This window comes from Branchiostoma belcheri, unplaced genomic scaffold (genome assembly GCF_001625305.1).
Source record: "Branchiostoma belcheri isolate BF01 breed outbred unplaced genomic scaffold, Haploidv18h27 scaffold33, whole genome shotgun sequence".
In the NCBI taxonomy this organism is placed as follows: domain Eukaryota; kingdom Metazoa; phylum Chordata; class Leptocardii; order Amphioxiformes; family Branchiostomatidae; genus Branchiostoma; species Branchiostoma belcheri.
In genome coordinates, this window is record NW_017803943.1 from 1,676,570 (window position 1) to 1,690,259 (window position 13,690).

General features: G+C 43.8%; 3 protein-coding genes across 3 annotated transcripts; 2 read left to right on the forward strand and 1 right to left on the reverse strand.

Moving 5' to 3' along the window:
* The first annotated feature begins 523 nt into the window (after nucleotides 1-523).
* On the forward strand, nucleotides 524-10,920 carry LOC109475239 (GPI ethanolamine phosphate transferase 2-like). Its single transcript, XM_019775840.1, has 12 exons — nucleotides 524-769; nucleotides 1,099-1,287; nucleotides 5,352-5,493; nucleotides 5,760-5,972; nucleotides 6,481-6,698; nucleotides 6,918-7,101; nucleotides 7,246-7,376; nucleotides 7,555-8,048; nucleotides 8,402-8,584; nucleotides 8,756-9,176; nucleotides 9,421-9,584; nucleotides 9,852-10,920. The coding sequence occupies exons 1-12, from the start codon at nucleotides 545-547 to the stop codon at nucleotides 10,099-10,101; spliced, it is 2,814 nt and encodes a 937-aa protein (XP_019631399.1). The 5' UTR covers nucleotides 524-544; the 3' UTR covers nucleotides 10,102-10,920.
* LOC109475189 (uncharacterized family 31 glucosidase KIAA1161-like) lies at nucleotides 1,716-4,745 on the reverse strand. Its single transcript, XM_019775767.1, has 2 exons — nucleotides 2,917-4,745; nucleotides 1,716-2,519 (listed from the first exon to the last, which is right to left on the reverse strand). Exons 1-2 carry the CDS (start codon nucleotides 4,585-4,587, stop codon nucleotides 2,163-2,165), a joined length of 2,028 nt encoding a protein of 675 aa, XP_019631326.1. The 5' UTR covers nucleotides 4,588-4,745; the 3' UTR covers nucleotides 1,716-2,162.
* A 743-nt stretch (nucleotides 10,921-11,663) lies between the features above and the next one.
* LOC109475144 lies at nucleotides 11,664-12,878 on the forward strand. Its single transcript, XM_019775680.1, has one exon. The coding sequence runs from the start codon at nucleotides 11,664-11,666 to the stop codon at nucleotides 12,876-12,878; it is 1,215 nt and encodes a 404-aa protein (XP_019631239.1).
* Nucleotides 12,879-13,690: the final 812 nt, after the last annotated feature.

Consider the following 13,690-nt stretch of genomic DNA (forward strand, 5'->3'; position numbering starts at 1 on the left):
AGTGTAGGGTGAACACTCTACCCACTTGTTAATTGCACTCAGGTACTATAATTGCCCCATGTATATATAATATATATTATATTATATATATATATAATATATATTGTATTAATAAGAGCATAATGCTGCGTCGTCAGCAAACATAAGTTTCCGTAACAAGACAATGATGGTTTTTGACTTGGCCCTGAAGCGCGCAATGTTGAAAAGGCTTCCATCGCTCCTAGTGCTGACGGCGATGCCTTCAGGGAGTTGAAAGGCGATCCATAGGAGAGTGGAAAGGAAGAAGAAGAAGATATTAATATGACTTGCAATTTTTCCAGTTTTATAGCCAAGGCCCACCCTCCTACAGTCACCCTCCTACAGTCACCATGCCCAGAATCAAGGGCCTCACCACTGGCAGTATCCCTGGCTTTGTCGACATTGCCTTAAACTTGGACTCCAAGGCTCTGGTACTATGATTGTCTCATGTATATATGATATGATTATATAACATGACATGTAATTTTTCAGTTTTATAGCCAAGGCCCACCCTCCCACGGTCACCATGCCCAGAATCAAAGGTCTCACCACTGGCAGTATCCCCGGGTTTGTCGACATTGCCCTGAACCTGGACTCCAAGGCTCTGGTGGAAGACAACGTCATTACCCAGATGTACCGGGCGGGGCGACGTATCGTGTTCTACGGGGACGACACGTGGCTGAAGCTGTTTCCTGAACACTTTGTCCGCCATGACGGGACCACGTCGTTCTTTGTCACTGACTATACTGAGGTAAATGTTACCTTTTCTTTAAGTTGATAACAGTGGTGGGATCATGTGGCATACTGGTTGGTTCCATGTCGAAGTTGTAATGTACTAGTATACAATTTCTCCCAGTATATATATATATTGTATTTTCTAATCTTACTTTACTATACCTGTTACCTATAGATAGAATAGTATACAAATATACAATGTAATAGTATACTGTTTTACTAGTAGCTATTTGCCATACATTGTATCCATTACAATTGTTGTGAAATAAAGATTGATGGATGGTTGTATAGATGGATGGATGGTTGGATGGATAGATTGATTGATTGATTGTGATATTTCACCAGGTGGACCAGAATGTTACGCGTCATGTCGTCCCTGAGCTGTCACGTCCAGACTGGGACGTGATGATCCTCCACTACCTCGGACTGGACCACATCGGCCACCTCGCAGGGCCGACCAGCTCTCTTATTGGGCTGAAGCTTCAAGAAATGGACACAATGGTGGAGACCATCCATAGTACAGTGGTGGAACAGGTAGGGTAACTAAAGCATGTCGGCAGAACGTACTGCACCTGCGCGAAACTTTAATAGAATTCAAGGTACTAGGATTAATCATTGACAATGTCATTATTTTTACTTCTTTTCAGAGATTTGTTTCAGCCAAACAGATGGAGATTACAGTTTTACGATATGTACAAATTCCTACATGTAACCAAGGAGGTTGTAGTCTGTCTACAGCCTCCTTATTGTAACCAAGGAGGATAAAGAGAAAAAAGTTGATGTAACAAGTTGATTGACTGCAGGTATCAGATCAATCATAATTTATTGGCTTTTTAATTGACTCAGCCCTAGCTTTTTTACAGATAGGGATGGGGTGATGTTTGCCTGGTGAGTTATATAAGCGGAAATGTACATAGCGACAAACATGATTAAGCGACGAAGTAGGTTGTAAACCTGCCAGTTTTATTGATAAAAGACACAACAGTACAGTATTACTCGTACAATGATTTGGGTGTTTGTCAATAAGTTGATAACCAACCCCACATGTAACTACCTCAAGTTTTTTGGTTTTGACAACAATAAAAACCCACCCGTATCTTGGCGTAACAAGAAGTGGGGTATATGCATGCATGTTGACAATATCACAACTATTAGTATGTTTAGGGTATGGGTCTACTCAGTGATCAAATGTACATGTAATCTGTGGGCATTTCCAACAATGGTAAAATCATTTGCATATACGTATACACAACCAAACCTAGAATTTGCTACAACAGTATGTGATCCACAGAGTACATGCCATAAAAATGATTGTACAAAAACACAAAGAAAAAACTGAAATGGACAAAGAACCAAGTAGCAAGATTCTGTACAGACAACTACATGCATGAATGAATGGAGATCAAGAGTTATGCAGCACCCTGTCTTGTAAAGTAGGCAATTTCTGTCAGTGGGATTTGGTAGTCCTGCAGAGTTTGGCCGCCTTCGTACACCTCATTCGTGTTCTCATCTCGCCACCTGTATCCTGGAGGCAGGTACACGTCCCGTGTCGTCGCGCCCTGATCCAAAATGGGCGCCACGAGCATCTTGTCTCCAATCAGGAACTCCGAGTCGATTGTCAGGGACGTTTTGTCGCGAGGGGCGATCCACCACAAGGGGCGGATGATGGGGTCACCTGTAGCGATGGCTTCGTCGGCGTAGCGGAGTATCAGGGGCGTGACAGTGGTCTCGTGAAGTTCGATGTAGCGAAGGGTGAGATCAACAACCTGAAGACACAAATGAAAGCAGGTCGTTTGGTGTAATATAGCCAGTGGGGAATAAACAACAATCATACATGTGTATACTAGCACACACAAACACACAAACACACACCCATGTGTAATTGCAAGTTATGCCTGATAATGCAGGCACTACTACATGTAGGCTAACATAAAGGGGCTCGCGATCGGGTAGTTTGCTGGGTCAAAGAGAGGCTACCAAAGAGAAGAGAAGGCACAGGAAAGCTGCAGTTACGCGGTCACCACCCACACAGAGCATCACAAGCTTCACAAAATCAATGAATTGGGCTGCACAGCCACATAAAAGCTTGTAGAGGAAGACTACCATCTCACAGATCATCACGCAAATACATTATGCAATTCTCTGGAAAACAACAACACTTACTTCTTGATCATATTGCCATGGCACTATGGAGAACTGCATGCAGGGAAGGAACGCCGTGACCTCCAGCCATCGGATGAACAGCTCGCGGTCCGGATAGACGCCGTCGTAGCCGTTCCCGCCAATCATATCCGGGAGGATGTAGGGGTAACCGAGGATGGAGAACGTCAGGGCGGTGGGGATGAGAGTCTTCAGTCCCTTGTCGTACCCCCAGTGCGAGTCTTTGTCCATCATCCGAACAAAGACAGGAATTTCCTGATTCCTGTATGCCGCCCGTACTTCAATCATGGGACCGAACTCGGTAGCAAAATCCGCGTACAGGGTTGTGAATTCATTGTTATTTTCCAGCGGTCGAGCAGTTATGAAATTTGAGGGGAGGTAGTTGACTTCCCCTGCATCGAATTTGAAGGAGTCAATGCCGTAGTCTTGTTGCATTTTCCTCAAGCGTTCTTTGAACCACACGGTAGCTGCAGGATTGGTCATGTCGACAATACTGGCCACGCCATTGGGAACCCACCAACGGACAATTGCAGGGACTGTAGCCGTGCAGCACCCCCCAGACACCATGCCAGCCAGGTACCTCTTATCCAACCCCTCACGGAACATATCAGAATCAAAGTTTGCAAATGGATGGATCCACAGGGTGACACGGAAGCCTTTGTTCTTCAGTTCGTCGACCATCTGTCGAGGGTCTGGGAATCGAAGGTTGTCAAAGTCGTCACCGTAGTAGATAGACCAATCGTCATCAATTTCAAGTTGGCTGTTGGAGAAGCCGTAGCTTTTGATGTCGTCGGCGAATTGAAGGATGATGTCCTGGGTGATGTTTCGTTGGAACTGCGCCCACGTGGACCAGATTGGGGAGTGGATCATACGTTCGTCGGGTTTCCCGCGCGGCTTACTGTAAAACCGGTTCATCATGAATTGCTGGGCTGTTTTCACATCCCTAGCCTGGCATAGGGTGTACTCTAACTTCGGACGCACGTTGTTGACATTTTGGTAGGGCGAATTCTTGTACGCTGCCTTGAAGCAGAGTTTACCGTTGTTCATGTAGTTAACACTAACGTGCAGGGGAACAGTCTCGGACACAGTCACTCCGACCCCTTCGGAGCTAAGCCAGTAACGTTCCATGACCGAGCCCCACTCCTCCAGACTTTGATACATGTCGCCGGAGAGGTAAAACGTCATGGACTTGTTCCACGTCTCGATAGGCCACCCCTGGTAGTACATCTCTGCCCCTCCGTACCAGTGGGCCGGCGCAAGGTCCAGGCAGTCCATCGGCTCATAGAAGTCATCAAGAGCCTCCCAGCTTATCGTGTAGCATTCTACCGCTGGCTCAATCTCTTCAGCCTTGATTACCAATGTGGCCACTGACCACTTGTAGCACTTGTCCCCTTCGCCACATTGTAGCTCCGTAGGTGGAGGGTGGGAGGGCAAACTAAGGCCGAGGTTTGCTCGGATGGTTACTCTCCCCTCATGCTCCAGGCTGAATGCTCGGTTATCTGTGGAGAACTTGGCATTCTTGATCACGACCGTGGTGCTCTTTGGTGCTAGGTACACGGCAAGCAGGCTAGCAACAACAGTTATGACAACAATGACCCCTGCACCGGCCATAACACACAAGCACCTTGTCTTTGTCTTCCTCTGCCCGTCGTTATTACTGTCTTCTCCAGCCATCCTCTAAAGACATGCCACTTCCTCTTTTAGAAGTTAAATTTTCTGTTTCATGAAGGTAGGACTAACATTGGAAAGAGTCGTTGTACATGCATAGCCTTGCTTGATCTGTGGCCCAACAAGCCGTTCTGGCACGGAGTTGTGCCAAAAGTTAATATATAATCTCGAGTCCTCCCAAATTGTCAACATTGTCAACGAGTGTTAGATTTTCAATATATAAACGAGGTCGGACAATACAGAAGTTAATGATTAAAAGCCATTAAGCCTACCAAGCAGACAAGTGGTGCTTGAGTGATGACTCAAGGCTGCTAATCATTAGCCTAATCTTTTAACCCTTTATGCATGTACATTTGGGAACGTGCACAGTACATTGTATGGTATAGTATGTGGTGGGAAAAGACAAATTGAGCACTGAGCAAACTCGCTAACAAAAAAATAGTATCTGATGACTTGATGACTCTGTTATATTGTTCTTGTCAATGTTTGTTTCCAATTAGCCCTCGAACATGAACTTGCAATAAAGAACAAATTATAGTTGTTTTGTTGTATCACACATCCACTCTTTGTCTTGTATACATACCTTATTAGTTTTAATTAGAGATATAAAGTTGGATTAGTAGATCCTATAACTTCATGTCAGCATATAGTTTTATACCTGGTCCACTACATTCTGTACTCATTGTTCTTAAGATCTCGTCAATGTCTGCTTGCAATTAGGCCTTGGGCATGAACTTGTAATGAAGATCTATAATCTGTTGTTATTGTAGGACAGTGAGAGAGCCCTCCCGACTCTGCTGGTTCTGTGTGGAGACCATGGCATGAGTAACGCAGGCAGCCATGGAGGAGCGTCGGCGCCTGAAACTCTCACCACACTTCTGTTCCTCAGCTCGCTCTTCTCAGAGGGAAAAGGTCAGTGACTTTTCTTTTTTCTAAACACTTTTCTTTGCCTTTGGAATTGATTTTGGCAATTTCTACAACATTAATTGTATTGTTTTCCAATATTTGTTTTGCAATTTGTGGCATATCTTTGCTCATTTTCCAGATACTTTGTATGATTTCCAGTATGGTCAAAAACATTTTTTTTGGAAACGGACGAAAATTCCTGAATGTCATCCATATAATCAAATTAACATGGCCTTATTCAAAAACACTTTCTTTATAACTCCCCCCCCCAGGCTCCAGTCATGTGACTTCCCCAGTGTACCAGACCGGTCTGGCCCCGACCCTTGCCCTGACCTTTGGCGTCCCCGTCCCCCAGAACAGCTTGGGTCAGGTCATGACCCCTGTGCTGGCAAGGTCAAGTTCACGGGATCAGCTCCAAGCTGTACAGATCAACGCATATCAGCTGGTGAGGGTGCTACAAGCCAATGTGCCTGGATATAACAGAGGTAAGAATCTTAGGAGGATGGAAGGTCTCTGTTAAGACTGTTGAAGGACAAATGACATATTGTAAATTGACAGATCAAATCATCCACCCTCCAATGTTTAGTCATTGAGTTATTTTAATGTAATATTTCAAGTTATCTGCATGAGTTGTGTGTATTTTATGTATTGAAACATCTTTCAGTCAGATGGCTTCAATGTTTTACAGAAATAAACCATTCCTTCCTTCCTTCCTTCATTTATTCAAAAGACATTCATGCATGGGTTATACCGGCTATACAGAATGATACAGATACAAAGGGGCGATACAGATACAAAGTCTCCTGGTTCCTGGGATTTGAATCCATGTCAAACCCCAGGTCGCCAGCTCTTGAACCCAATGCACTAACTGCAAGGCCAAAAGATCTGGACCAGTTTCACTAGTCAGTTCATGTTGCTTGAATCCTACTGTTACAGTGCAACATTTTTTTCTTAGCCCTACAAAATTAATGTATATTTTTCTCACCTGTACAGAGGCTGGTTACCAGTTGTACCAGCAGGCAGTGAAGATGCACTCTGGTTGGCTGAAGGCCCTGGTTACTGGGGAAACGGCTGCTAACCTGGAGACCCTGGGACAGAGAGTTACCCAACAGTACCGCCGGGCTATGGAGAAGATTGTTGACAGGGTGTCCGCATCGCTGTCTGAGTACGACATGCACGCTATGGCGGTCGGTATCGCACTGCTGGTACAGGTAGGGTATTATTTTCATTCTGTGCTTGTTGTCTTAATCTCTCAATGTCCTGGTTAAAACACATTTTATTGGTGCCTCTATCTGTAATTAGTACATATTAAACTACATTATATAATAATCTATCTAGGAATGCCATGGATTGAACCTGCAGCCTCTCTCATGTCATCTAACACAGCCACTCTGTCATATGACACCAAGATCTTCTGAATCTTTTCTTAGGTGTCCTCCATACTCATAGCTGCGTCTGGAAAGTTTGTTGCAGAGGTGGTACCGGGAACAGACTCTTGGATGGTGTACATTCCCTCCCCTATCCTTCTCCTGAGTAGTTTCTTCCTGGTCCTCTCTGCACAAGTCAGCGTGTGTACCAGTGCTACAGGCTGGGCCAGTGCTGAGCTGTGCTCAGGTAAGAAGAATGGAGCCTTTTATGATGATTATCAATGAAGGTGGCAGCCATTATGGTGTCCCTTTTTGCATTTCAAGAGATCATAGATACTACTATGTGATATTACCATCTTCTAAATGTACATGTACATGTATATCTCCCTAGGAAAAGCTGGATGGTTTATGTCCTTTGCAGCGGTTACTTTTACCAGTGTCTGTGTCTCCTTGACAATCCAGTCGTTATTCCTGACTAACTGGAGGACACTGTTGTCAGCAGCTGCCTATGGTCTGCACATGGTAAGCTATCAATATTTGTCTTCAATTTATTTGCTTGTCATAGTTTGTGTTTAAAAAGATAGTGGAGGCTACCTGAAACGTCTGTTTCCAAAATCATCATTATCCAGTTGCTTTTCATGAGTAACTGTTTTTTGTGTACATATACATGTATAATAATTGTATGACTGTTCTATCCCAGTGCTGCAGTCTACCTTGGGAAACCATGTTCCTACTGATGGGAGTGGGGTTACACACAGTCAGCCTGGGCTCCAGCAGTCTGGTGGAGGAGGAACATCAGACTTGGTACTTCCTCCAAACCACTCTCTTCCTCCTCCTGATGTGCAGCACTCTCCAGGCTCTACCCTCTACTACTCGTTTAAGACATTCCCTAGAACAGGACACAGATGTTGATAAAGAAAGTGATATTTATAAGCAGAGGATATCGCTATTGGAGGGAGAACAGAAATATGACCATAGAAAAGAGAAGACTGATAAGGAATCGAGTCAGGCTGAAGAAAAGGTACAATCCGAATGTGGGTTGTCAACCAGGGAGGACTGTGTGCTAGACCAGGGGTTTGTGAGGAAGATGGTTGCAGTTCTGGCCTTGTTGGTAACCAGTCGATTGTTACGGTCCTGGAACCAGACTGGCATTGTGTCAGCAGACCGACCCGACATCGGAGACTGGTTTGTTAGGTACAGTTTCATTGGCATTGCATTCTCTTATTCTCATATGATATGCTTGTTAAGGGATCTGGCAAAGAGTTGAATTGTGGTTTTCAATTGTTTGTGTGTGAAAACAGTTTTTAAAGTTAGTCCAGCTCTGATATGGTTGGATCTCCATAATGTGTTTGTCTTTTTTGCTTGACCTTGCATGTCCTAGGAAACAAAGTCTAAAATCTGGGACTGCATGTCATTTGTTTAATATCTATTTTTTGTGATATCTAAACTAGAGTTCCTTATGGTGTTTGCCACTCATTTTATGGCCAAGACATTGAGAAATACTTATACATGTAACTAACATTAACTTTTTTCTTGTGTCTGTACAGACCTGAGAACAAGATGTATCTATCCTTGTTGGTGGCTGCATCGTTCTTCACCACCTTCTTACTACGATGGAGGAGTTGCAGTTTTTCCAGTTCCTTTCTCCTAGGAGTGGGACTGATTGGTGTCTACCATTACAGAGGCAAAACTGGAGTCCTGGCTGCACCTTGGGTACTGCATACAGACAAGTATGTGACAAAACTCCTCCAATATGCATTTTCTAACTGCTGCCAGGCCTGACATGTTCATTCAGCACTGGTGTACTACTTGTACAGTTCAGATTGACCATACTGTGATAGATAAAAAATTACACAGTTTACAGTACATACACATCTAAAATTACTTTTCTTTTCTTACAGGGGTATATTGGAAGCACGCCTGGTGTACCTTGTTATTATCATTCAGCTGTGTTGGACCTGTGTTGAGCTGTTCAAAACTTGGTGTCAGCATCTGCAAACTGTAAAGGATGACGAGAACTTAGCAGGCAACAGACTTAGAGACCATGTACCAAAAAACAACCTACCAACAACTCAAAGTTTCTACAAAGAAAAAGAAAATTTGAAAGACGCCAGGAAGATATTTGTGGATGGTCTCTTAACAACCTTCGTTTTGTCAGAAGCCTTGTTGTTGAGACCACACAATGCTACTGTGTTAGCAGTGACTGTCTTCCAGCAGTACGTGCTACATGAACTGGTTTTACCATGGACAACCCTGTACCACAGCGTTCCTTTACTGGCACTTGTACATGTATGGATGGGACAGGCTGCTTTCTACTTCCAGGTAATGAGATAGAACATGCCATACATGGCAGGATTGAATTTGGGGGGCTGATCACCGTATATAATAAAAAAACGTGTTTATAGTGTTTGAGCAAGACTAAACAGAGCAGTAGTTTCTTGGGTTATACCATCTAAAGGTAAACATTCTGCATTTGCTTTGCAAATGTTACCTTTCTAATATTAACCTCTAACCTAGATTTCTGATTGAAGTTTTATCATGATAACCATTCTTTCCTCTCCACCAGGGGAACTCCAACAGCATTGCCACCATTGACATCTCTGCTGGGTACGTCGGTATGGAGGATTATGTGCAGGAGATAGCAGGAACGTTAACGTGCCTTTCTACATATGCAGGGCCGCTTCTCTGGTTCACCAGTCTTCTGGTGCTTATTACAAAGAAATATCCAAGGTACATGACAATAACATGTAGCTTTATATGTACAAGTTTACCAAACTCATTGTGTAAAAAGGGCAAGAAAATATGCTTGGACCTAGGAAAATGAATGCTATGTTTCCTATTACGCCCCTGTAAAAATAGGGTCGGTAGGTAGGGATAGGTTAATTGATGCCAAATTTTGAATCTCAATTGTTACAGTAATACCACTGTCCTCTTCTACATATTAAACTTTTGAAACGTCTTTACATTTTTTTGAATTTCAACTTTGTCTTCATTTAGGCCATACCCAGCCATGCTACAAGCCTGCTTCGCCATCATCATCACAAGAACATTACCAGTCACAGGATACACAGTAATCACAACCCTGCAGCGATACCACCTCTTTGTGTGGAGTGTCTTCTCCCCCAAACTGTTGTATGAAGGGATGTTGACAGCTGTGACAGCATCAGTGGTGGTCTTGATGTTATGCCTCGGGGTACCCCTTCACATGATTGGGGCAACTCTTGACCTGACTCATGCAAGAAGATGAGATGAGGACGATTGAGGCAAGATACATAATATACACAAATGTTCGAGTTCACTCAATACAGTATAGTTTCCCCTTGATAAGACATGCTTTAGATGGCGCCTTTCTTTATAGCATTTAGTATTTGGCAAGTGCACTACCATACAACCTACAGTAACTAAACAATCAGACAGACAAAGACAACGATGCAGGTACAAATGTTTTTTAATAACCTTGAGCACTACTACAAACATGTTTGTTTGCTTGTTTATTTCGATCCCCATGTAACTAGCAACGGCCTTAGATTTTAAATCTTGGATTAGTCTGAGAATTAATTAAAGTTGCAAGGCCTGCGCAGGACACTGGTAATCATTTCGAATGTGTGGTCAAATGGCCTTCAGAATGTCATTGAACAGTTTGTCCCTGATGCCTCTATGGGATCATATAAAGCAAAAAGTTGCCTCCTTAGTAGATCCTGACTGTTAGTACAAGAACTTCTAACATGCTGCGACTGACTGCAACAAAGGTAAAGTTATGAGCAACCATTCCTTAGAAAAGGTGTCAAAGTGATAGAACCAGAGTCAAGTAGAATGATAAGTGGCAAATCTGTTTAATCTTATGGGCAGAACATGGTATTAGGAATTGTGTTAAGAAAACACGTAGTCACATTGCTGCTCCTGGAAGCTGGCTTTGCCTGTGGCGCTTTAGACGGGCCATCTTCTAATCAATGTAGCATAGCTCCTTGGTTATCATGTTTGCCTTTCACAAAAGATACGGGAAGATTAAAGAAGTTAAACTCAGGGAGATGTGTGATGTGCAGGGACTTGAATGGCAGTGTTGCCACTGAAAATCCTTTTCATGTTGTTAAGCGCTTCTCTCCATTAACGCTGGCAATAAGAAGGTATCGATTTGATGTTCTCTCAGCTACTAAACTATCACCTCTTGATCATTCTGCGGTTCAAACTTTGGCCCTGATAGAAGGTAAAATCACAGATGTAGAAAACAACACGCTGTTGGGATTTACTTACTTGAAAAGGCTGGCCTTAGATTTCAACAGATTAACACACATCAAACAGGCCTGGCTTGCTGACTTAGAGAAGCTCCAGTTGCTGACATTGTCCAACAACCTGATCAGGCATATAGAGCCAGACAGTTTCAAAAACCTAGGTGTCCTCATGATGTTGAACTTGGAGAACAACTTGTTGCAGGATTTAGACCCTGCTTGGCTAGTTGGAATGAACAGGCTGACGCATGTCTTCATGGGGTCAAATGAAATGAAAAGAATTATCTCAAGTGCATTCGAGAACCCTTGGTTAATGTCCCTAGATCTGCGTGGAAACGACGTGGACAGAGCGGACCTAAGGGTTCCGTTGAAACTGTCAAACCTGCATATCAGTAGCAACAGGTTGCTGTCTGACAATGACGCAACAGCGTATAGAATGGCGTGGAGCTTAGATCTCTACCACAGTGTCTGGACAAAGAGCTTTACTATAGTTGTTAGGGTGCCCAAATTCATATTTTGTTTTAGACGCAATTTGGCGATCAACGAGCATTTTGTTGAATGGACATTTTATGCATCCGGCAATATGAGCCACATCCTGTCATCGAATACCATAATTCCTGGCACATGTGGTAGGAAGGATAATTCTTTAAGCAAGACCTCCATTCAGCCGCCTGTCGTTGTCATTGCTGCTGATGTATCCCCAGTACATAGACAGGAGGGACAGGACATGGTGGAACAGTGTAGGCAGGTGTGGGAACATGACAAGGGCGTAACAGTGGCCATGGGGGATAACTCAATCATTCAACTGGTTTCCACGAGCACCGGGAATACTACAGCAACATCTGTTGCCATGGCACTTGGCCACAAACACAGCACACAAACAAATTCTACCCACGACAATACAAAGAACATAAGCTGCATTCTGTTCAAAAATGGTAACTACACGGAGTTGTTCTTTACGACTCCCAGGGTTGAAACTAAGCCCCAGATGCCAGTCACCTCTTACAAGATTGGTACTGACCAAGCAGATGATTTGACGTCTCAGCCGTACACTACAGATAAATCTTCTGGACCAAGTAACACGTCTCCAGTACCTCCCGGCCTAGACCATATTCTTGTTTCCGTCTCAGTTGTTGTTCCAACAGTTTCCGTTCTGGTCTTGTCAATCCTTGTATCTGTAGCACTCAAGTTGAAAGTGTTTAAAGTACAGAACAACATTGATACAAGCACAGCCGCTGCCTTCCCTGCTTTGCGTAGATCAGCTTCTCTACCTGTCCGGAGATGTAGAAACAGGGAGGTCCAGGAAGATTCAGCTTCCTGTAAGTCATTACCTGCTGTTCTGGTTTCCACTGAGCCTATTTATAGCGTGATCCCAGATAATGTAGCCGCTGCACAGCGGCCTCTTCCTGCCTTTCCACCTACCTGCTCAGACATTCCAGAGGCCGTAGCTGCTGATCAGTCTGCCATACCACACACTTACTGTGATATTCCGGATCATGATCATGATGGTATGGGACCTAATCTTTTCTATGCTGCCACTACTGACCAATCACTTTGTACAGGTTGTACTCCATATGGTGATGGTATTAGAATTAACCAGGCTGATGTAGTTTCTGCATTGCAAAGCCATCACTCTGTAGCTGGTAGAGAATCTGCTATGTATAGAGCAGATATAGGGGCGAGAGGACATCACATCAGTGTATACGGGACAGCACCGAATGCCACTAGTCAGCAAAGACAGGCACAGGGACTGGGAAGGCGTGTATCCCTTCCCCTCACCATACTACCCAACAATTAACTTCTGGCCTTGGAAGATCCTAGGGGTAGGGACCTGTAACACAAAACGGCGTGCGTGCCCCCCCCCCCCCACGTATACCTACTATATGTAACACCTACTGGTCATGGGGGTCCCAGGGGAGGGAACCAGTATCACACCACGGCGTACGCCCATCTCAACACTAATAATGGTCATGGGATATACCAGGGGCAGTAACACGTAACACATCGTGGTGCGTGTGTCTCTCCATACTTTAAAGTATTTTAAAAATACTGCTGTGACATATAATCTTCGATTCTACCAAAACGGCAAGTTGGAAAGAAGGTGCTGAGACAAAATGCGACATTGATTATATCCACTCCCTTAGACTGTGTGAACCAATTCGCACTAACACTTTTGTACCTACAAGGCATGTGATATAACAGGATCAACAGGCTTGAGAATGTGCAAACAACTTATTGCTTTTGTCAGCAATTTGATAACACCAGTCTGGGCATTAAGGGCCTTTTTGTTCAATCAGCAATGCAGACAATTTGACAACCTTGAGTTGACAGGTCTCAGATTGGTCTGGGCATCAACGAGTGCTGCGGTTATTATGCAATACTGGTAATCATTTTCACTATGTCAAACGGTCCCCCAGGTGTCTTTAATTTTTGTTGTTAATACCTGACGACTCTTCTATTTGATATCCAGACTAATCTAGGGATAAGCTATCAGAACATTTAAATGAGCAGGTTGGCTCTAAAATAGATCCAGAATGACATTTGGTACCGTACTGATTCGGCATGCAGTCTAAAAGTTGTAGAATTACAGACAGCCACTCCAAAAAATGA

Bases quoted from the DNA above. Each gene is read 5' to 3' on its own strand.
- LOC109475239 (XM_019775840.1), top strand. From the start codon at position 545: ATGCCCAGAATCAAAGGTCTCACCACTGGCAGTATCCCCGGGTTTGTC. The intron at 5,973-6,480 runs GTAAGAATCTTA...TCACCTGTACAG, and splicing joins TGTGCCTGGATATAACAGAG to AGGCTGGTTACCAGTTGTAC. The intron at 7,377-7,554 runs GTAAGCTATCAA...GTTCTATCCCAG, and splicing joins CTGCCTATGGTCTGCACATG to TGCTGCAGTCTACCTTGGGA.
- LOC109475189 (XM_019775767.1), bottom strand. From the start codon at position 4,587: ATGGCTGGAGAAGACAGTAATAACGACGGGCAGAGGAAGACAAAGACA. The intron at 2,520-2,916 runs GTAAGTGTTGTT...TTGTGTCTTCAG, and splicing joins CATGGCAATATGATCAAGAA to GTTGTTGATCTCACCCTTCG.
- LOC109475144 (XM_019775680.1), top strand. From the start codon at position 11,664: ATGAGCCACATCCTGTCATCGAATACCATAATTCCTGGCACATGTGGT.